At 45.3% G+C, this 23,697-nt stretch overlaps 1 protein-coding gene across 7 annotated transcripts in view; it reads right to left on the bottom strand.

The window, feature by feature from the left end:
* LOC128342305 (major histocompatibility complex class I-related gene protein-like) overlaps positions 1-23,697 on the bottom strand; it is a 72,891-nt gene that overhangs the window by 37,194 nt on the left and 12,000 nt on the right. For 5 of the 7 annotated variants that reach the window (XR_008314895.1, XR_008314900.1, XR_008314896.1 and 2 more), the window contains 4 exons: positions 20,802-21,086; positions 19,667-19,747; positions 15,402-15,455; positions 6,044-6,848 (listed from right to left, as the gene is read on the bottom strand). Coding sequence is in view for 1 of the 7 variants with exons in the window: in XM_053289480.1 (XP_053145455.1) it covers positions 6,280-6,848; positions 15,402-15,455; positions 19,667-19,747; positions 20,802-21,086 (989 nt within the window). In the remaining 6 variants the exon portion in view is untranslated. Of the gene's footprint in view, positions 1-4,429; positions 6,849-15,401; positions 15,456-19,666; positions 19,748-20,801; positions 21,087-23,697 lie in introns of those variants that run through there. The other 2 variants (XR_008314897.1, XM_053289480.1) reach the window with 2 other exon arrangements.

The raw sequence follows: 23,697 nt of genomic DNA, 5'->3' as shown, positions 1-23,697 counted from the left end.
GTGGGCATAACAGAAACATGGTGGAACAGTGAGAACCAGTGGGACACAGTTATCCCTGGATATAAACTCTATAGAAAGGACAGGGAGGGGCGCCTTTGAGGTGTATGTTAAAGAAGACATAGAATTTATGCCTTCTAGCATAGAAGCTAGAAAACCTAGGTGGACTGGAGTCCTCAACAGAAACCGTGTGGGTGACAATATAAGGCCTGAAAGGGAAAGTGCTACTGGGGATGTGCTATTGCCCGCCGGATCAAAATGCTGACAGTGACTGGGAGTTGCTGCAGGAAATCAGGGAGGCGTCAAGGAGAAGCAGGGCTGTAATAATGGGTGACTTCAATTACCCACAGACAGACTGGGGAAATTCACAGTCAAGTAATGCCAAAGAGGTCAGATTTTTAGATACGCTAAATGACTGTGCCCTAGAACAGTTGGTCATGGAACCAACCAGAGAGAAGGCGACCTTGGACTTAATTTTTTGAGTGGCACCCAAGACCTGGTGCGTGATGTATCATTGACCCTTTAGGGAACAGTGACCATAGTACCATCAAATTCAGCATACAAGTGGGGAGAGAATCACCAAGGAAGTCTAACACAGATATTTTGAATTTCAGAAGAGGAAACTTCTCCAAAATTAGGAGTATGGTGAAAAGAAAGCTGAAAGGGAAACTCAGGAGAGTCACTTCGCTCCAGAGTGCATGGAGTTTACTCAAAACCACAATACTAGAAGCCCAGTTAGATTGTATACCCCAAAGGAGGAAATGTACCACTAAGTCCAGGAGGATGCCAGCATGGCTAACGGGTATTGTCAAGGAAGCCATAAAAGGGAAGATGACTTCCTTCCGCAATTGGAAGGCCTGTCCAAACGAAGAGAACAGAAAGGAACACAAACTCTGTCAAAAGAAATGCAAGGTGACAATAAAGGAGGCAAAAAGAGAGTTTGAGGAACATTTAGCCAAAAGTATCAAGGGGAATAACAAAAACTTCTTTAAGTACATCAGAAGCAGGAAACCTGCCAGGGAGGCGGTTGGACCATTAGACAATGAGGGAGTGAAAGGGATTATTAAGGAGGATATGGAGGTTGCAGAGAAGCTAAATGAGTTCTTTGTGTCCGTCTTCACGGCAGAGGATACTGAGCATATACCTGTTCCTGAAACAGGCTTTTTTTAGAGATGGAGGCTAAAGAACTGAGTCAGATAGAAGTAACAAAAGATGATGTTCTAAACTGTCTGGAAAAAAGGAAAACTAATAGCCAGGGCCGGATGGCATCCATCCAAGAGTCCTCAAAGAACTCAAATGTCAAATTGCCGACCTCCTTGCTAAAATATATAACTTATCCCTGAAATCGGGCTCTGTACCAGAGGACTGGAGAGTAGCAAATGTAACACCAATTTTCAAGAAGGGATCCAGGGGCGATCCGTGAAATTACAGGCCGGTTAGCTTAACGTCCGTTCCAGGCAAATTGATGGAAAGCATCCTCAAGAATAATATTTTAAAGCACATAGAAGAACAAGCCCTGCTGGGAGAGAACCAGCATGGCTTCTGCAAAGGGAAATCTTGCCTCACCAAACTTTTGGACTTCTTTGAGAGTGTCAACGAGTGTGTGGATAAAGGTGATCCAGTTGACATCGTATACCTGGACTTCCAAAAAGGTTTTGACAAAGTTCCTCATCAAAGACTCCTGAGGAAACTTAGCGGTCATGGGATAAGGGGACAAGTACATGTGTGGATAGTTAACTGGTTGAAAGACAGGAAACAGAGGGTAGGTATCAATGGAGAGTTTTCACAATGGAGGGAAGTAAGAAGTGGGGTCCCCCAGGGATCTGTACTGGGACCGGTGCTTTTTAATTTATTCATAAATGATCTAGAAGCAGGGGTAAGCAGCGATGTGGCCAAATTTGCAGATGATACCAAACTCTTCCGGGTAGTGAAATCCAAAACGGATTGTGAGCAGCTCCAAAAGGATCTCTCCAAACTGGGGGAGTGGGTGACAAAATGGCAAATGCGGTTCAATGTTAGCAAGTGTAAAGTGATGCACATTGGGACGAAAAACCCCAACTTCAAGTATATGCTGATGGGATCCGAGCTGTCGGTGATGGACCAGGAGAGGGATCTTGGGGTTGTGGTGGACAGTTCGTTGAAAGTGTCGACTCAATGTGCGGCAGCTGTGAAAAAGGCCAATTCCATGCTAGGGATCATTAGAAAGGGGATTGAAAATAAAACGGCTAACATTATAATGCCGTTATACAAAACTATGGTGCGACCAAACTTGGAGTACTGCGTACAATTCTGGTCACCACATCTTAAAAAGGACATTGTAGAACTGGAGAAGGTACAGAAGAGGGCAACCAAGATGATCAGGGGCCTAGAGCACCTTTTTTATGAGGCAAGACTACAACACCTGGGGCTTTTTAGTTTAGAAAAAAGACGACTGCGGGGAGACATGATAGAGGTCTATAAAATCATGCATGGAGTGGAGAAAGTGGATAGAGAGAAATTCTTTTCCCTCTCACACAACACTAGAACCAGGGGTCACTCCACTCCAGAAGAGGGGTGCTGGGATGCCTGTCAGGGGAACCAGGGCATTCTGGGAAGGGAAACAGGAAGCAGCTGTGTTAGTCAGCACTCAAGGGATGAGGGGAGCCCAAGGAGGCTGGAAGGGGCAGCCAGCCATCACAGGGAACAATGTCATGCTGAGGTAGCACTACATAGGGACAGGCCTGTTGCCAGCCTAAAAGAGGTCGTGTGGGGGAGAATCACAAAAGTGGGGGGTGGTCCAGTTTATATGACCTTTTAAAAACAATTTGCAGCCTGGAGCATTTCTACTGAAGTAGTGCAAAAGTCAATAGGAATTGCAATTTTCTAAATCCATGTCGTTAACACATTCAATAAAACTCCACATGGTTAAAACAGTAAGTGGGTTTCCTTAAGCAATTATAACAGGAATATGCCTATCCTCTCTAATAAAACGCTTGGTGTCCGTCCGTGGACGGACACCAAGCGTGCGTTTGTGCCTGCCTGTTCTGGGCATGCGCAAAGCGCATGCCCAGAACAGAGCCAGGGGGACACGACCGCCAGCACCTGGCGGCCATCTTGGGCGGCCAGAAGCAGCCGCCCCGAAGAAGCTGGGTAAACGGCGGCGGGGGACACTGGCCGAGGCACGGCGGAACCATGGCCGAGGCCTGGCAGTGCCACCGCTTACCCAGCTTCTTCAGGGCGGCCGTCTCTGGCCGCCCAACATGGCCGCCGGATGAGGCGGCGGGGAAAACTGGATGCGGCGGTGGGCCCAGGCAGCGGTGGGCCTGGCCGGAGCCGCAGGCGGCAGTGGGTGGCGGGACCGGCCGGAGCCGCGGCCGGCGGTGGGTGGCGGGCCCGGCCGGGGCGGCGGTGGGTGGCGGGCCCGGCCGGGGCGGCGGTAGGTGGTGGGCCCGGCCGGAGCCACAGGCGGCGGTGGGTGGCGGGAGGGGGAATGGCGGCGGGGGTCCGGAGCGCACAGCTCCACTAGCGCCCGTTATCCAACGGGCTTAAAAACACTAGTTAATTATAACAAACAAAACTCACATAGTTTCGAACTGTGAACGGTTTTCATCAACCAACTATAGTAGAGTATTGTTCTTTATAATAAATAAAAATCCACATAAGCTGTAAACCCAGTCAAGGCATGGCTGCTTGCTGTGATCAGGGCAAGCCGAGGCCTTGTCCAGCACACTGTTCTGTGTTCCACAGTGAGCAGCCAGATAGCAGCTGGGATGACCACAAGCTGGAGATGGTTATGGGCACCCCTCTCCTCCTGCCTTGCTCTCCTGCAACTCACATGCAGTGAATGGCATATTGCCTCTGAATAAAGAATGAAAACATTCTTGAAAAGATGAGCCCATTTCACATATCAGAAATACTGAGGCCAAGGTAAAGGTGAGTCAGAGCAAAAGTAAACCATGTATCTGAATCTCACACAAAGCAAGGCAGTCAGAAGGAATTTATGGCAGAGAGAACATAACTACAGCAGGCCCGGGTCCAGCCCCACCTGGTGGCCCATCTGATAGCGTCCCATGTATGTGACATCACACGCATGGGGTGTGCCCTGAACAAACCGCCCCCCCCCAGGCTACCGGGAGCCCCGAGCAAGCGCTTGCCGATCCTTTTCAGGCAGTGTTTGCTGCCTGAAATGACAGGGAAGCGCTCACTCAGGCTCTTTGGAGCTCGAGGTCACGGGCAAAGGTGGCATGGCCTCAAGTTCCGAAGAGCCTGAGCGAGCACTTCCCTGTAATTTCAGACAGCGCTTGCTGCCTGAAAGCATCTATTCTCCCTTTCTCTTCCTCTGAGGGAGAGAAAGGGGAATAGACGCTTTCAGGCAGCAAACTATGCCTGAAAAGGATCAGCAAGCGCTCGCTCGGGGCTCCTGGTAGCCCAGGCATGGGCAGAGGGGATCCATTCGGGGCTCTTCTGGAGCCCAAGCCACCAGGGCTTCAGCGGCCTCTACCACTGGTGGCCTGGGTTCTTTGAACCCATTCGCACAATGGTGGCTACACCCCTGAACTACAAGCAAACCTTGTTATCCATAGATTCAAAACTCGTGGTTTCACATATCTGTGGTCAGGGAATGGGCACCTGACCTCGGCATACACGAAAAAATACCCCATATAACTCCATAGCTGTGGGTTGGGGTGGTGGTAGAAGCACTTTTTAAAACCACCGCTATGTGGCGGGGATGGCAGAGGCAGCAGCAGGGACTCCTTCTCCCTCCCCGGTACCTTTTAAAAACTACCACTGTATGGCAGGAATGGCTTTAGAGGTGGGCATGGTGGTGGAGGCAGCAGCAGCAGCAGCAGCAGCAGCAGCAGCAGCAGCGGGGACTCCTTCTGCTCCCAAGTGCTCTTCCAACTGACCTTGGGGACACTTGGCATTCAATTTTGGGCCTCTCTGAGCACATGCCGAGCACCCACAGATTGACATACATGGAATTATCCCAGGTTTTTAGGATTTAAAGGCACGTAAGCTCTTCAAGGGCAGGGAAGAAAGGCATTTTTTAAAAAAAAGAAAGAGAGAAAATCTCTATAATGGATTAAAGCCTTTGTCTCAGAGCAGCTCACATGAGGGGGGGGAATGCTGAGTCATCCCTGGCAAGCTGCCTGTGTAGGCTTCTCATAAAACTATTTTGTATTTCTGGTAGATTTAAAATACTGCTGTCGCCACCCCCTTAACAGCAGAGCCTGAACCTTCCTGGGCTTGGGGTGGAATATCCCAGGGAAAACTCTCTTAACTTTGTTATTGGATAAGTACAAAAACCTTCCATGAGTATGCCTACATGTGGTGAGAAAACTGATAGCTGCTGAGCTCTTGAGGACACCTTTGCACCAGATAAATCCCCCTTCTGCCCCTGCTTTTCCTGGCTTTTCTGAGAGGTTTGTAAAAAAAGAAACAACCCCAACCAGTTTTATTCAGTTACTACAGACTGTTTCCATCTAGGCTTTTAGCTTTTTAGATACACTCAGAAATACTTAGTAGGTTACAAAAATAAGTTGTCTTAGGATTCAGTTTTAGGCTGCATTCATGCATGCTTAGATGTTTACAGAGTCTTTTGCAACACCCTAGGTAGGTTGAGCGTAGGCCAGTGTTTCTTATTTTAATTATGCTGCAGGTAAACAATAATAGAACAGTATCAGGGATATGCAAAGCGCATACACACACACACACACACACACACACACACACACACACACAAATCAAAATTAAGTTCCTGATGCAAAGTCGGACTACTCAAACAGTGTTGTTGTTGTTGTTGTTGCAGTTATATTCCACTCTTCCTCCAAGGAGCCCAGAGCGGTGTACATAATTTCTTCTCACAGCAACCCTGTGAAGTAGGTAGGCTGAGAGAGAAGTGACTGGCTCAGAGTCACCCAGCAAGTATCATGGTTGAACGGGGATTTGAACTCAGGTCTCCCCGGTCCTAGTCCAACACTCAAACCACTACACCGCGCTGGCTTGTTCCCTAAGCTGGGTTCCCAAAGCCAAGAGCCTTGGCTTCCCCGTTTCCTTGAAAACTCACCAACTCCTGATGAGAATCGAGCTTCCTGCAATCTTGTCTTTCAAGGATCTTCAGAGTTATTCCATGCGAGAACCTCCATGCTGGCTTTTTTCCTTCATCAGGGAGCAAAACTCCATGCCCCTGCTTCCATGCTGAGTCTAGTGTCCCCCAAATTTGCTATTTATTTCAGAAAAGCCAGCTCTATCTTGGTCATGTATGTAGGCCACTGGTTTAATCCACTGGGCAATTAAAGAATCTTATAAATATTCAGCTGTGTCCATTGAGGCAGGGTCCCTCCATAGTCTCCCCCTTACCAGGAGCAGTTGTAAGGAAAGCCATTTCCCAGGTCGCCTGGCTTGGCACCTTGGTGCTCTTTGTCCTCCCATGACTTCATCAGAATGCAAAGGCAGAAGAGGGCGTGATGAGGGGGAATCAGAGGAGGATGGCCAAGAAATGCATTTCCCCGTCTCCTCCTCCTCCTCCTCCTCCTCCTCCTCGTGAAACCCGATGCTGGAGGAAAAGGGGAATGGAACTATCTGGGGACAATGACTGAGGACAGGTGAGGCAGTGGCAGGGATGCCTCCTGCCATCTCTCCACATGCACCACTTGAGTCAGCCACCTCACCATGCCCCATGGAAGGGTTGGCCCTGTAAAGGTCTTCCCTATTCACAGGGAGATGAACCCCATCACAGTTGTTGGATGGATGGTCAGCAAGACCAAGTGAGGAGGATGAAGAGGTTCCTTCCTCCTGCTCTTGAAGCCCAACACTTGATGCTGCTTCTTGGGTGCTCCGTGCTCCTTGGTAAGCACCTCGCTGCTGCTCCTCTGCAGAGACAGAATCAGAAAGTCACAGCTGGACTCCCGCCACCCCACCAGAGACTGTCCATCCCCCACCTCTGCAGTGAAGACCCTGAATCTGTAAGACTCTGAATCCTACCCAGTCGTTTCAACATGCTACAATTATAAGCTGTGAACATTCTATTGGTCATAAAATCAAACCCATTTGTCAAATCTACCTGGCCATTTGCAGGCATCAATATAGCAATAGCAATAGCACTTACATTTATATACCGCTCTATAGCCGGAGCTCTCTAAGTGGTTTACAATGATTTAGCATATTGCCCCCAACATTCTGGGTACTCATTTTACCGACCTCGGAAGGATGGAAGGCTGAGTCAACCTTGAGCCCCTGGTCAGGATCGAACTTGTAACCTTCTGGTTACAGGGCGGCAGTTTTACCACTGCGCCACCAGGGGCATCAACTAGGTGACAAGATACACCACCTCTCCAAATCTGCAGCAAGGTGGCAAGAGGTCTTGCAAGGGCATATAAAGTAAGGTGAAATGGCAAATGGACTTAGAAGAGGACTCAAGGCAACAGTGAGACAGGGGTGGATACAGGTGTGTGTATCCGCAGCAGAGTAAAAAAAAAATTTTTAAGGGGTTAACTTCACTTTGTGCTGCTATTCCTGCCCTCTCCCACCAAGAGGAGCAGCAGCAGCAGCTTGATTTGTTCTCCTAGATCTTGTGCTCCACCCCCACTCTGGCCAGCCTCTGAATGTACTGCAATTTGCCAGGGAGTTATTCAGACATGGCTTCATCCTCTGGGTTAATGGAAAGGTGAATCTGCTTCACGGCAGATTCGGAGCTGTTTAATTCGCAGCATTAGATGGACTCTTCGCATTTCCTCAGCTCCTCTCCACATTCTTGCGGATTTTTCTCTGTGTGCATTCCCACAGCTTGCTCTGGGTTTTTTCTTCCACCACATCCCAGAGGAGGTACGAGATGCCTCCCTTCATTATTACTTTTTTTTTAGTTTGACAGCCAGCCGGATTTCCGCAAAATTGACTAGCCGAAAACAACAGAACGCTTAACCCAAACCTGCTGAATCTGACCCAAATCTTTGCTGATTTTTATAATGAACTTGCCTTTGTAACTATCTTCATCACCTCATACCCCCCACCCACCCACTGACCATTTAAGAGGAAGGGAAGTTTAAAGTAGAAATGATTGCTTTCTCTCTGTGATGGAGAAAAATGCAGTCTCATAAAATCAGCTCAGACACAAAGGGCTCAGGTTACATCAGACCTGTAGTCTCCATTGTTAAGCTTCCAACATCTAAATATGTTAAGCCTACCTAGGTTCCTATGGTGACCAGTCTTCAATAAGACTGAAGAGCCAAACTTGAAAGCATAGGAAGACCCACATTTTGCATGTGCTTGTGTTTAACTCAGGAATTTCTCCCTCCCCTCCCCTTCTGGACTCCCTCCACAGAATCTCACCAATCTGCCACAACCCCTCCCCACCCCCAGTGCTCACAAATGCAAATCACTCAAAGAGCAGACCAGACCGAGCTGTCAAACTCTCCTTCCTGACACTCGGTGTTCCGGAAATCCACCCAGCAAACTTTAAAAAAAGAAAAGTGCCGAGTTTGGGGAAAACCGAATTATCAGCAATGGTCCCTCCACACATCACAGATAAGCGCCAGGGCATACTTGAAGCCTCTTTCCACCCCCACCACCCACCTCAAGCCACTGAAAATAGAGGATTTATTTTTTTTTTACACTAGACATAATTCGGGCTAAGTCAGAATGTGCAGCTATAATTTGGGGGGAAACAGTGTCTGAACTGGTCCTGATAGCCCACAGCATCTTCGGGGTAAATCCAGCTGATATGTGGATTGGAGGAGATTCAAACTAACAGCCATGTGTGTAAAAGCTCCAGGACGACAATGGAGTTGCTGGCTGTTGGGCCTGTCTCTCCCCAGGAAAGTAAAACATTATTTAAAACAAAAAACAAAAAAACAAAAAACCAACTCTTATCTGTTTTGTGTGTGCATGAAATTTGTTCCCCTTGATCTCAATTAGTGTGCATGTGTTTCTTGTGTGTGTCTGTGTGCGCAAGAGTATTACGCTTTAAAAAAATCATTTTCAAAGTATGCCAAAACTTTTCTAATACAAGCCTGTAAGAAAAACCCTCTCCATCCCAACGATATAGCTTCTTGTGAGAAAATTAAGTAAAGTGTGCTGTCAAGTCACACAGTGGTCAGGCGGTGGCCAGGGGTGCTTTCTATCAGCTCCGGCTGATATGCCAGCTGCGCCCGTTTCTCGAGATCAACGAGCTTAAAACAGTGGTACATCTGTTGGTAACCTCCAGATTTGACTTTTGTAATGCGTTCTACATGGGGCTGCCTTTGTACGTAGTCCAGAAACTTCAGTTGGTTCAGATTGCGGCAGCCAGGTTGGTCTCTGGGTCATCTCGGAGAGACCACATTACTCCTTTACTGATGGAGTTACACTGGCTGCCAATAGGTTTCTGGACAAAATACAAAGTGATAGTTATAAAGCCCTAAACGGCTTAGGCCCTGGGTATTTAAGAGAGCATCTTCTTCATTACAAGCCTCACCGCCCATTGAGGTCATCTGAGGAGGTCCGTCTCCAGTTACTGCCAACTCGTTTGGTGGCTACACAGAGACGGGCCTTCTCTGTCGCTGCCCCGAGATTGTGAAATGTGCTCCCTGCTGAGATACGATCCTTCCCATCTCTGGCAATTTTCAAAAAACACCTGAAAACCCATCTTTTCGCCCAAGCTTTCTCAGCTTTCTCAATATTTTTGGGTTTTAATCTCTGATTATTTTTAAATTGCTAAAGTGTTTTTAAGTTTTTGTATATGTTTTTAACTGGTTTTATGTTATTGTAAACCACCCAGAGATGAAAGTTTGGGGCGGTATACAAATTTGATAAATAAATAAAATAAATAAAGTCGATTTTGACTCCTGGCGCCCACAGAGCCATGTGGTTTTCTTCGGTAGAATACAGGAGGGGTTTACCATTGCCATCTCCCACGTCTTATGAGATGTTGCCTTTCAGCATCTTCCTATATCGCTGCTGCCCAAAATAGGTGTTTTCCATTAGTCTGGGAAACATACAAGCGGGGATTCAAACCGGCAACCTTCTGCTTGCTAGTCAAGCATTTCCCCGCTGCACCATTTAAGGTGGCTTATAAGGAAATCAGTCAGTTCAAAAGTATTAAAACCTTTAAAAAGAATGAGAGAAGAAAAAATGCTCTGACAAAAAGGATCTATTTTTGTTTATGTTCCTGCCTTTTGTTCCTGAAGATACTAGACTCCTTATAGCTCTAATCTGTGGTTTTCTATCTCCCCGCTCCCCCCCATTAAAAATATTTATATGCTGATTTTTAGCAACAAAGTTCTCAAAATGGCTTAAATAGCAAAATATGAGAAAAAATTGAGAAAATGGTTCTTGTTCAACATGTTTCCTCATAATCATTACTATTTTATTTTGCTTTGTGCTTGTAACAGTAGTTCATATATAAATAACTTACATACTGTCTTTTTAATAGGCTTGTAATGGACTAAAATACCCCAACTTCTTGAAGGTAGCTAAATTTGTGAATTCACAAATTGCTAAAATAAACATTAAGTATTTTCCCTCTCCCACCAAATGTCTATTTTTATATACTTGCTTCAGAATATGAAGCATGAAATGAAATTTCATGAAATGCTTGGTTATCTTTAAATCTTTAAAAATTGGGATAACTCCATATAAGATATTCTGCTGTCCTGTTTGAAATCAAGTTGGTGGCTTTTCCTTCTGTAGTGTATATACACACTATACACTGTAGTGTAAAGACACAGAATATAGTTTCATACGCTTTTTGTTTAAACGAAATGTGGTTCACAGAGGAGATCAAACTGGGCTGCTTGCTGCTGTGATACTGGTGAAAAACGCTATTTGAATTTGTTTCTGAGTTTACATGTTGAGCATTGGAATGTATGTGGCTCAAAGTCAAGATAAATATGCGTATGTTATAGACACATATTTTATTCTGACACATATCCTGTTCTTCCTCCAAGGAGTTCAGGGTAGTGTCCATCAGTGGTCCCTCTAATTTTTTTCCGTCTCCGTGTGGAATGAGTTTTGTTCTGGGTGGCGGTATCAAGGCAGTGTGTGCGCACTTGCACTCAGAATGGGGCCTTCCTGATTCAGCCTGAGCGGGATCGAAAATGAACTGAGCAGACATCCAAAAACTTGTGAGTGCGCACACATGTGCACGCCTTAGAGGGAACAGTGGTGTACATGATCTTCCTTCCCCACTTTTATCCTCACAACAATCCTGTGAGGCAGGTCTGGAGGAGAGAGAGAGTGTCTCACCTAAAGGCCTGCAGCAGGTTTCATGACTGAATGGGGAACGCAAGTCCCCCAATCCTAGTCTTGACACTCTAATCACTACACCACACTGGCTCTCAATTGTGTGGGTACTGATTGCAGGAGAAACCTGATGCAGGAGAAAAAGGATATTTGTTTTTAGCAGTGAAGTGAACTAGTGGGGAGGAGAGTGTTGGATACTTTTAGAGAGCATGAAATTGTTCAATTATCAAAATGCAGGGAAGCTGTGGGCCTCAGGCAGGCCCAGTGGGCCCAAGCCCTGGAGCTTTTAAATACCTAGCAACACCTCTGCAAGGACGGGAGGAAGTGGGGAGAGTGGCAGGATTGTCCAGGCAAAATCTGGTATCAGCAGGTATGTTCAGAATTTCTTATAAAAATATATATTTTTAAAAAATTCAATCTTCCTTCGAGTGTGTTTTGGTGTAAAAAGTAGTGCATTCAAATAATTTAAATGGCAGGGCAAGGGGCAGGGGAGAAAGGGAATGAGAGAAGTGGGGGAAGAGGAAGACAGAAAGTGGAGTGAGGTGGGTGCAAGGTGACAGGAGTGCGACACCCCAGAGGTTCATCGGAATCCCAGCTGGCCCACCACCAGATTTGAGTTTGACACCCCTGGCATAGTGCCAGGCCCAAATCCCAGCCCCAATATTTTTTTAAAAAATATAGGGGGGGGGATTCCTGTCCGCCCCCCCCCCCCCATAATTTACTCCTGGATCTGCCCCTGGTGGCAGGGGACCTAACATGACGGTTGCAGACTTCCTTTGCACATGAGCTTCTTACATCAGAGATGTACTGCCTATGGATATGGAAGTTTCACTAAGCTAACATGGATAAAAGTTAATGTTAAACTTCCCTTTCCCACAGGGCCCAATCAGATTTCCCTTTTCAAAAAGCCTGCAGATGCAGTAATAAAAATAACCCTTTGGTTAACAATGAGAGTTAAGATGCTTTCAGTTTTCATCCATGCTCTGAAGTGTGGAAATTGCAAGTTAAGGTGCCCATCTTAAGTTCTATTCATATAAGCTGTAAAGGCTTTATTCATTCATTCATTCTATGTGTCTACCATTTCAAATTTACATCTCTGGGTAGTTAACAACAACATATAACAAAATTAAAACCATAATTCTAGTTTAAAAGCTTGAGTGAATAAATACATCTCCACAGACTTTTTAAAAGTTGTCAGGGATGGGGAGGCTCTTATTTCAGCAGGGACCTCATTCCAGAGTCTCGGGGCGGCAAAAGAAAAGGCCCATCCTGGAGTAGCCGCCAGATGAACTGGTGGCAACTGCAGATGGACTTCTCTGGATTATCTCAATGGGCAATGTAGCTCATGGCGAAGAAGACATTCTCTTATGCTACTTCAGAAGTGAGGCTCCCTGCACCAACACTTGCTATTTCAGCTGGACATTGGGATGGGGAGGGATACATTCAGGCAGAAACTAAACAGGTGCAGCTTCCCCAATCACTTGTTAAATATACCCCTAATCAGTTTATGTCTGATGCATCTCTACAAGGCACAGTGTTTCCCCAAATGCTATGTAGTAGAGCAGGACTTGGAACTTTTACTTGCAAGTAGACCTGCAGCCTTACTCATGAAAAAAACTTTCATCCTTGTTAACTGGACCTCACCCTTACTCATGAGTAAACCCAAACTCATACGTCTGATTTGAAGCAAGGAGGCAAGGTTTACTCAAGGTTGCAGGTCTATTTGTGAGCAAGGGGTAGTTCAGTCATGAGTGAGGGGTGGGATTTAATGGAGATTAAGGGTGCAGTCCTGCTCACAAGTAGAACAACTTTAGTAACTGGTAGATCATTAATATTACCCATGATGAGTCTGTGTGGGTCTATTCACAAGTAAGAATGCATAGTCCACTCACAAGAAAGGTTGATAGTCTACTGCTAAGCAAAAATAGAAAGTCTATTTGTGAGCAAGGATGCAGGATTCTGTCATGAGCAAGACATTACTGGAGGGGGAGAGGAATGTGCCAGCCAGGAGCATGTACTTTATCCCAGCTGGGCCTTCACCCAGCCAAGGAAACCCTATAGTCCAAGGCCGTTGCTAGGCCAAGCATAGTTCCAACAAGTAAAAAATGAAGACGAAGGATTCTGTCCCCCTAATATCTCCTCTAGTGCTAATAAAGAAAAAAATAGCAGCAGCAGAACACAGTCATTGACATAAAGTCAAGGCACACACTTGAGTTGAGGTCTTTAGTTGCAAGGTGCACAGTAGCAAGTAGCAAGTGGAAGAAGACGACAAAAAGCAAAGCCTCAGAATAAAATGCTCTCCCCACTGAGGGCCCTGCTAAACAGCTTTCCAAGTGACTTCTCCATCCTAGGTGTTTCCATTCCATGTTAGTATCCACTCAAATCTTTTCCCTTCTGCCCTGAGAACACCGTCCAGGCCTCTGATCAACAACTGCATGAACACTTCCCCCCGCTCCCAATTCAAAACAAGCCAGAAGCCGGTGGTTTCATTCTCATACTCCCAAGTTCGGCCTTGTTTTGACTAGGAGCCAAGGCCATGCGCAGAGTGCACAACAACAGGTGCTTCTGCTGTCTTGCTGTTTTCAGCAAAAACGGGGCTGTGAACAAACAGCACAAAATGGCTTTTCCCGAGTCAAAATGGCTCTGCTCAGGCCCTTTTGCCAATTTTACTTCAGGTACCCACTGAAAATCAAGTGCTGGCCATAACAGTTCTCATGAGTCAAGGTGTGAGATCTACTTGCAAGTAAGTGTGAGGTCTACTTATTAGTAAAGGTATGCATGCATATAGCCTCATTCCTAAATACATGACACTGTACACAGTCCTTATAACTTATAGATTTGGGGCTTGCCATTTCCATGCTTTTTAAATTATGAGTGAAAATTGTAAACATCTTAGCTCTCACTTTAAACCAAAGGTTTTGGGATTACTAAGTTTTCAAGTAGTTGGAAGTTTTTCTGCTTGCCTGCTCCCACCGAAACAGGTGAAAGACTCTGGACAGGTCCCAAGGGGGTAAATGATAGGTACACTTTTTCAAGGTCCAGGAATCCAGGACTGGGCTATAAGCACAATACCATGTGGGGGGGAAAGAGTGAGACTTAATTGAGGATGTTTCTGCAAATGTACTTCCCTGTCACCATATGGGATCTCCAGACTCCCATTCAAACATTAGGTTGTACTTGTGTTTAGGCACCTGTTCATGTTTGTCTGTGAATGGCTGTATATGTGGTCAGTTTAAATGTGAACCTGAGTACAGGTACCTCAAATGCATGGTGCGCATAGGAAATGTACAGCTGTACACTCATTCAGTGCATGGTGTGAATAACTGTATGTGTGTAGAGATCTGTACCTGGGTGCATAGTACATATTGTACATAATGTGTGAATAGGGCTCAGATCTTGTAAGATGATGTGGGATTTGCTGGAACCAATCAGAAGCACAGTTAAAATACAAAAAGCAAAATTCTAGAGAGCGAGTAGCTGGTCCAAGCCTTGCTCCAAGGACAGCGGGAGAGAAATGGTATGCCTTCTTGAGAACCACAAGTCCCAGAATCCTTTACTCCTTGTTGGCATTTTCCACATACTGGGAGGGAAGAATCAACAGGGTGCAGCAGCAATAGGGAGGGGAAAGCACCAGAATAATTCAAGGACAGGGATTCATAGTTCTATAGATGATAGTCCTTATTATGGTGGGTCCAAGGGAGCGGGGGTGGGGGGGAAAGATGCAGAAGGCATCCCTGCAGAATATTGAGAGATCTGAAGCCAGTGATATGACTTGGTACTACTTTGCAAATTCTGCTTTTACTCTGCTGTGCAAAGCCAATGAGAGCCAGAAGACCCTCCCCGAGACCATCAATGCCCATCCTCTGTGGTAATCCCAGACCCTAAAACCTCCGGGGCAGTTACTTCCCTAGACATTTCCCAACCACTGTTCTACAACTCTGCTCAGCATGGCATTCTGCCACACTTCAGTGGCATGATAACTCAGCCTCTCTCTCTCCAGCCAACTCTTCATCCTGCCTCCAAAGCACAACTGTGGGGAATGATCCCATCTCCAAGCTGGACAGGAGGACTGGCATTTGTCTTCATGCTTCAGCAGACTATATCGATTCAAAGACTGCCTCCCACACCACCAAATACTCTACCTATCCCACCAACCTGCCCCCTCAGGGCTGCCTGATGCTGCAGTAATAGAGGGAGGGATTACTTACTTGGTACTGTTTGGTAGGTTGCTCCGTGAGTTCTTCTGATTCTCTGCCGTTTATCTGCAAACACAAAATAAAAAAGTCAGAGCTGGAAGTACCTCCAAAGATCATTTATGCCTACCTTCTGTTAAACAAACTGTTAAAACAATTTAAAATTTAACACATTCAAAGATTTAGGAACCCAGTGAAATTTTAGGCAGAGGAGAATAGTCTAAACTAGGGATGTGCAAATCTATTTGGATACAAGTCAATTTGTACCCAAATCTAGCTGATTCGGGCGATTTGGAGTCAAAACAAATCACCCCTGTGGTCCATTGGCTAGATTCGGGTACAAATTGAATTGCGCCTGATTAGAGTCGAGATTTGGATCCCCCAGATCCATAGCTTTCATTTAAAATAAAATAAAAAAGCTAAACTTGTAGAAGTGGAGTTATGGAGCAAAATGTGTGGTCACTATTTTTCAAGTGTTTGGGTTCTTTGGTGTATAATAACTTTTCCTCAATAAATCCCTATGAGGATTCCTTAAACACCTCCATTTCTTCTATTCATTTTGACTGTCTTGTTGACAATGCCAACTGTCAACTGCCATGTGCCAACTACACCCCACTCCCGCCCGCAAGGCAGTGGGGTACTGCTCAGTTTATGTTCTAGGATTTTTTTCAAGTGTTTAGGCTCTTTGGTGTCTAATAACCTTTCCTCATAATGAATCCCTATAAGGATCTATTACACACCAAAGAGTCTAAACACCTCAAAAATTCCTAAAATATAAACTGAGTACCAGCGGCTTGTAGGTTGTGGGGTAGTTGGAACATGGGATGCCACTAATTCCCCACCCCCACCTGCAAAGCAGTGGGGTCAAAATGAACAGAAGAAATGAAGGTGTGTAATGAAGACACCAAAGAATCTAGACACTTCTCTTTTATTTAGCAGAGGGAGAGTAACTGGCCCCATCCACCCCTAGCACAGTACCCCCCGTGACTGTTGGTGTCTACGTTTCTTTTTAGATTGTGAGCCCTTTGGGGACAGGGATCCATCTTATTTATTTATTATTTCTCTATGAAAACCGCCCTGAGCCATTTTTGGAAGGGCGGTATAGAAATTGAATAAATAAATAATAATAATAATAATTAATTAATAAATAAATAAATAAATAAAATGAACAGAAGAAATGAAGGTGTGCAATGAATCCTCATAGGGATTCATTATGAGGAAATGTTCTTATACACCAAAGAATCCAAACACTTGAAAAATAATGACTGCACATTTCCCCCCATAACTCCACTTCTACAAGGGCTAGAGCATAGCTTTTTTTTAAAATGAAACCTGAGGATCTGTGTTAGGGTTAGGATATGGCAACTTCGAATCCCCATTGTTTCCTATGGTGATGTTCAAAATCAGTAAAAACTAAAAAAAAAATCATTATCAACCAAGTGTCCTACCGACTTGAAATTTGGGTGGTAGGTGGCACCCATGGGGACCTACTCCCCACCCAAATTTAGTGCCCCTAGGACCTTGTTAAGGGGTCTGAATCGGTCCAAATCTGAATCGAATCAAAGCAAATACAAATCAAATCTGGGGCGATTTGGAGGGGGTAGATTTGGATAAAAAACAAATCAGGGGTGATTTGTTTGGGGCACAAATCAAATCAAAAAAATTGATTTGTGCACAACCCTAATAACCAAGCTCACAGGATACCATCTCATATCCAGATTGCCTAAACAAGACTTCTACTAAGGGTGTGGACATTAACAGATGCAGTTTTGTAGCATTTTGGAGCTGGAGTGAACACAGAAAGCCCTTAACACAGAAGTAAAAACATAAGCCCTGCTGGATCAGGCTCAAGGCCTATTTAGTCTAGCATCCTGTTTCCAACAGGCCCTGTTTCCAACAGGCCCACCAGATGCCTCCGAGAAGCCCACATGAAAGAGGTGAGGGCACACCCTCTCTCCTGCTGCTGCTCCCCTGCACCGTGCCTCTGAGGCTGGAGGTGGCCTATAGTCACCAGACTAGTAGCCATTGCTAGACCTGTCCTCCATGAATTTCTCTAAGCCCCTTTAAAAGCCATCCAAGCTGGTGGCCATTACCACATCCCATGGCAGAAAAATTCCATAGATTAATTATGCGCTGTGTGAAAAAGTACTTCCTTTTGTTGGTCCTAAATTTCCCGGCATTCAGTTTCAGGGGATGAGCCATGATTCTAGTGTTGTGTGAGAGGGAGAAAAAGTTCTCTCTGTCCACTCTCTCTACTCCATGCATAATTTTATACACCTTGATCATGTCTCCCCTTTGTCGCCTCTTTTCCAGACTAAAAAGCCCCAGATGCTGTAGCCTTGTCTCATAAGTTAGGTGCTCCAGGCCCCTGATCATCTTGGTTGCCTCCCTCACAACACTAAAAGCAGGGTGCATTTCCTGAAACTGGGAATGCTGGGAAATTTAGGATCAACAAAAGGAAGTACGTCTTCACACAGCGCATAATTAATCTATGGAATTCTCTGCCATGGGATGTGGTGATGGCCACCAGTTTGGATGGCTTTAAATCCAAAACAGATTGCGAGGAGCTCCAAAAGGATCTTTCCAAACTGGGTGAGTGGGCCACAAAATGGCAAATGCGGTTCAATATTGGCAAGTGCAAAGTGATGCACATTGGGACAAAAAAACCCCCAACTTCAAGTATACGCTGATGGAATCTGAGCTGTCGGTGACTGACCAGGAGAGGATCTTGGGGTCGTGGTGGACAACCCGTTGAAAGTGTTGAATGTGCGGCAGCTGTGAAAAAGGCCAATTCCATGCTAGGGATCATTCGAAAGGGGATTGAAAATAAAACTGCTATCGTAAACTCGTATTTATGAAGTTGGGGTTTTTCATCCCAATATGCATCACTTTGCACTTGCCCACATTGAACCGCATTTGCTATTTTGTCGGCCACTCACCCAGTTTGGAGAGATCCTTTTGGAGCACCTCACAATCAGTTTTGGATTTCACTACCCTAAATAGTTTAATGTCATCTACAAATTTGGCCACTTTGCTTCTTACCCAAGCTTCTAGATCATTTATGAGTAAGTTAAATAGCACTGGTCCCAGTACAGATCCTTGGGAGACCCCACTTCTTACTTCCCTCCATTAAGAGAACTGTCCATTTATTCCCACCCTCTGTTTCCTGTCCTTTAACAAGTTACCAATCCACATATGAACCTGCCCCCTTATCCCATGACTGCTAAGATTACTCAAAAGGAGAACTTTGTCAAAAGCTTTTTGGCAGTCCAAGTATACTTTTCAACGGGACCACCTTTATCCATATGCCTGTTGACACTCAAAGAACTCCAAAAAGTTAGTGAGTCCAAATGTTTTTTGTCAATGGGCTATATTTATGCAAGATACAGATTCTACAGAAGCGACTGGGACTTCATTCCATGTAAATGTGTTTAGGACCACCATTAAACTTTGTGCAGAGGAGCAGATGAATTAAAGGACTCCTGGTGTATTCCAGTCTCAGTGAATTTGGAGGATGGTATTGGTAGGTTCCTTATTAGGTTAGTTTAAGCTCCACATGTAGAAAACACTGACCCAAACAACATTTACAGAGTGCTATACTATGTGTGAAGACTTAATATAAGTGGATGAGTGTCACGTAGGAAGGCGAGATTGTGAGTATCACCAGATTTTGGTGCTATTAGCTGCCAATGCCAGAACATTCTCAGTAGGGATCTGAAATCTGTCACAGACTCTCCCTCAGTGTTGCCAGAACCTGAGGGGTATACTCGTGGGTCAGATGGGCCATAACCCAAAATTTGTCTTAAAATAAGCCAAATCTGGCAACACACACACACACACACACCCACACCAACCACATTTTTTTATTTTGAATACCCTAAATATAAAGTTAAGAGTGTATTTTAGGGAGAATGGGATTGTAGGTACCACTAGAACATTCTCAGTAGGAATCTGGAATAGACTGTCACATAGATTGATTTCACTGTATTTTGTGTAGCAGGATGGGGCCTCCTTGCCTTCCTAGGGTGCACCTCCTGTTGGCAGACACATCCTTCCTTCCCCTTCAGGTTTGTTGGTGGTGGTGGGGAGATCACCTGCTTCACTCTCCAAGTGAGCACACACAGGATCCAACGAGCGATTGTCACTGTTGGGCTTCTGATGAGACCCTCTTTCCTCCCTTAATAAAAATCCACATCCCAGAATCTGCCACAGCCTCATACATATATACACACTTACACATGCACACACAACCCAGCAAGAATCATTCACAGTTTACTTACTGATAAAGAAGATGATCACCGCTACCACCAGCAGACCAACAGCCACCACAACCCCCAAGATGACTCCCATAGATACTGAAGCTGAAATGGGACACACATACAAACATGTTCAGACTGGTAATGACTCTCCAAAAATGCAACCAGAGAACCCAAGAGCCTTGAACAAGAACTGATGTGGGTTGAACTGAGCACTCTTCCAATACAAAGAGGTGCTGTAACCACTGAGCCATGCAGCCTCGCTACTGCCAAATCCTCTCCTCCTCACAGAGGCCCACTGGAGCCCAGACTCACAGGCCTTGAGGGAAGCTATTGACAGGCCTTGAGGGAAGCTACTTTTTAATTTAAAAATAACCAGGATGCAACAAAATAAAATTGCTGACGTACTGACTTTTACTCAAGGAAATCCCTTTGGAATTAAAAGGACAAGTTAGGCACGTCTAATTTGTCCTTCCAATTTCAGTGGGACTTCTGACCTTCGGTGGCTTTAGTGGGTATTGTCAGCCATTGCTTTCACTGTATTTTGTGTAGCAGGATGGGGCCTCCTTGCCTTCCTAGGGTGCACCTCCTGTTGGCGGACACATCCTTCCTTCCCCTTCAGGGTGGTGGTCATCATCTGCTTCACTCCCAGAGTGAGCACACACAAGATCCAACGAGCGATTGTCACTGTTGGTGCTTCTGAGGAGCACCTTTTTCCTCCCTTAATAAAGATTCACATTCCAGAATCTTCCACAGCCTCCACCATGGGAGGTGGGCAGGAAGGCATACCCCAAACTCATACAGGATTCTGTGATGCTGTTGAGGGGTCCATTCTTCTTCCCAGAGTGAATAGCCAGCATAGCGTTGTGATTAGAGTGTTGGACTAGGACCGGGAAGACCCGGGTTTGAATCCCCATTCAACCATGAAACTCATTGGATGACTCTGGGCCAGTCATGTATCTCTCAGCCTAACCTATTCACAGGGTTGTTGTGAGAATAAAAATAAGCATGTACATCACTCTGAGCTCCTCGAAGGAAGAGTGTTTTTTACAAGTGTAATAAAATGAAATGAAATAAAAACTCACTTCCGAGAATCTGCTACTTCCACCTCTAAAGGAACCCTCCCTGCCTCCCCCCCGCCACCACTGCAGTCTCTCACCAGGATCCTCCCAGCCCAAGACCAGCGGCTCCAGAAGGCCATCATGTTCCACATGGCACTGGTAGTGGTCCTTTTCCTTGGGGTCAAGCTCAGTACTGAGCCATGTGTAGAAGGTCCCATCCAAATTGGGGGTGACACCTCCACGGAGGGTCTCTTGCTCCCAGATCTCCCCATCCTTCTTCCAGGTGGCATCGATCTCTTTGGGGTAGAAGCCATACGCTCGACAGAGGAGGGTCTCGATGCCATCAAGTCCCACTTTGCGTGTCACTTTCACCGTTGGGGTCTCTGTGGAAATGGCACAGCTGGTGTTAGCACCGAGGCTCAACGTTGGCTGGCAGTTAGGCTGGATGTTTAACATTAGGAAGGGACCCCACTGTTAGGGCCCAATTTGGTACCAACCCCAAGGATTCCGATGGACAGGCTGAGGCCTGTGCCTATCCCAGGTTTCCCTGCAAGGGAAATTTTGGTCAAAAGCATGCTGGTGGCTACTAGGCGAACCAGTCATGCAGGGGAAAGGGAAGCAAGCAAGCTCTGTCTTAGATGGTTTAGCTGCTATTGCCTTGAAACTATCTTTTGACTTTCTTGCCAGAGTCTGTTATTCAATTTCTATTTTGAATGAACTGGTTTTATCTATCTGTCTAATGGCAGCGGGGAAGTAACTTGCAAGAGGTTGCCGTTTCGAATCCCCACTGATATGTTCTCCAGACTATGGGAAACACCTATATTGGGCAGTAGCAATATAGGAAGATGCTGAAAGGCACCCTCTCACACTGTGCAGGAGATGGCAATGGTAAACCCCTCCTGTACAGGTGAAACTCGGAAAATTAGAATATCGTGCAAAAGTCCATTAATTTCTGTAATGCAAATTAAAAGGTGGAACTGATATATGAGACCGACGCATTACATGCAAAGCGAGATAAGTCAAGCCTTAATTTGTTATAATTGTGATGATCATGGCGTACAGCTCATGAAAACCCCAAATCCACAATCCCAGAAAATTAGAATATTACATGGAACCAAGAAGACAAGGATTGTAGAATAGAACAATATCGGACCTCTGAAAAGTATACAGTGTACTGTGCTTGATTGGCCAGCAAACCCGCCTGACCTGACCCCATAGAGAATCTATGGGGCATTGCCAAGAGAAGGATGAGAGACATGAGACCAAACAATGCAGAATTGCTGAAGGCCGCTAATGAAGCATCCTGGTCTTCCATAATACCTCATCAGTGCCACAGGCTGATAGCATCCATATCACGCCGCATTGAGGCAGTAATTGCTGCAAAAGGGGCCCAAACCAAGTACTGAATACATATGCATGCTTATACTTTTCAGAGGTCCGATATTGTTCTATTCTACAATCCTTGTCTTCTTGGTTCCATGTAATATTCTAATTTTCTGGGATTGTGGATTTGGGGTTTTCATGAGCTGTACGCCATGATCATCACAATTATAACAAATTAAGGCTTGACTTATCTCGCTTTGCATGTAATGCGTCTGTCTCATATATCAGTTCCACCTTTTAATTTGCATTACAGAAATTAATGGACTTTTGCACAATATTCTAATTTTCCGAGTTTCACCTGTATTCTGCCAAAGAATCACATGACTCTGTGGTTGCCAGGAGTCGACACATTTTACTGCCTTCTTGAAGTTTTCCCTCCACCTGAAATCCTTCCCTTCCTTCCCCGCTGGCAAGCAGGCTCAGCGTGCCTGAGCTGCCCAATTCATTCCCTCCCTCCCCACTCCCCTTCTCCTCACTGCCTCCCACCCTTCCTTCACATTTGTCTGTGTTTGTCTTCCCATCCTCCCCTCCCTGTTGAGAATTGTCTGATTTGATCTGTTAGACTAGAATTCAGCCCACAGGGATCCAGCACTTAGAATGCTAGAATTGTTCTTTTAAAGTTTAGATTGCTAAAACTGTATTTGATTATTGCTCATACGCTCCAAGCTATGACTCTATTTTCTTACAATAAAGCCTGCAGTTCTATGCTAGCTTGGGGTTTGACTCTCTCTCTCTGGTGTTAGTTTGTTCATGGGCCTCTCAAAGAACTAGAGCCTTGAGGGTTACAGCACCAGACTCCTCCCCATTCTTGTGCAGATCACTTGAGCATGCACAGAGTGTGGGTGGACTCTTGGTGGTAGCCAACACCACAAGCTCATCTAACATACTGCACACCTAGAGCAACCCCAAGAGATGAAGACCACTAAGGAGAAAATTTATCCTAGGGTTATTATCACACTTTAAGCAATTATTTTAAATGTGAAAGTACAGGCTCAGTGAGAGAAACCAGTCCAGTTCAGGTGGCTCTGGGAACTGTGAACCAGTGGATCTCTTCTCTTGGAGTATTTGCATTTTTATTCTGCTTTTGTAAGATTTTGCTTGTGAATTCCAGTCATTCATAAGTCAGAGAGGAGATATCCAAGACCCTGAAGGCTGAAAAATGAATCTGGTTCACAAATTTTAGGCCGGCTGTGAGATCCAAAGAAAATTTGTCAAGGCCTAATCCAGTAGAACATTTTAAAATGTACCTTTTTGTCTAGGTTGTGGTTTGAAGTGCACAGTCCCATTCTTCTAACACCTACATAAAGTCTATATGCTAACTGACCAAAGAGGCACCTTTTTAAAATGGTGATTCTCTTATATTTAGCAGGGGGAGAACAACTGGACCTATCCATCCCCAGCACAGCATCCCTCTAGTGGCTGCTGCTGGTGCCTATCTAATGTTTCTTTTTTTAGATTGTGAGCCCTTTGGGGACAGGGAGCCATTTAGTTTATTTATATCTATGTAAACCGCTTTGGAATTTTTTGTTTAAAAGTGGTATATCAATGTTTGTTGTATTTGTATATTAGCTATTCAATGGGGGCAGAAAGTGGAGGAATAGTCAGCCCTCT

The sequence above is a fragment of the Hemicordylus capensis genome, chromosome 2 (assembly GCF_027244095.1).
Source record: "Hemicordylus capensis ecotype Gifberg chromosome 2, rHemCap1.1.pri, whole genome shotgun sequence".
In the NCBI taxonomy this organism is placed as follows: Eukaryota; Metazoa; Chordata; class Lepidosauria; order Squamata; family Cordylidae; genus Hemicordylus; species Hemicordylus capensis.
This window is presented reverse-complemented; position numbering and strand designations above follow the sequence as displayed.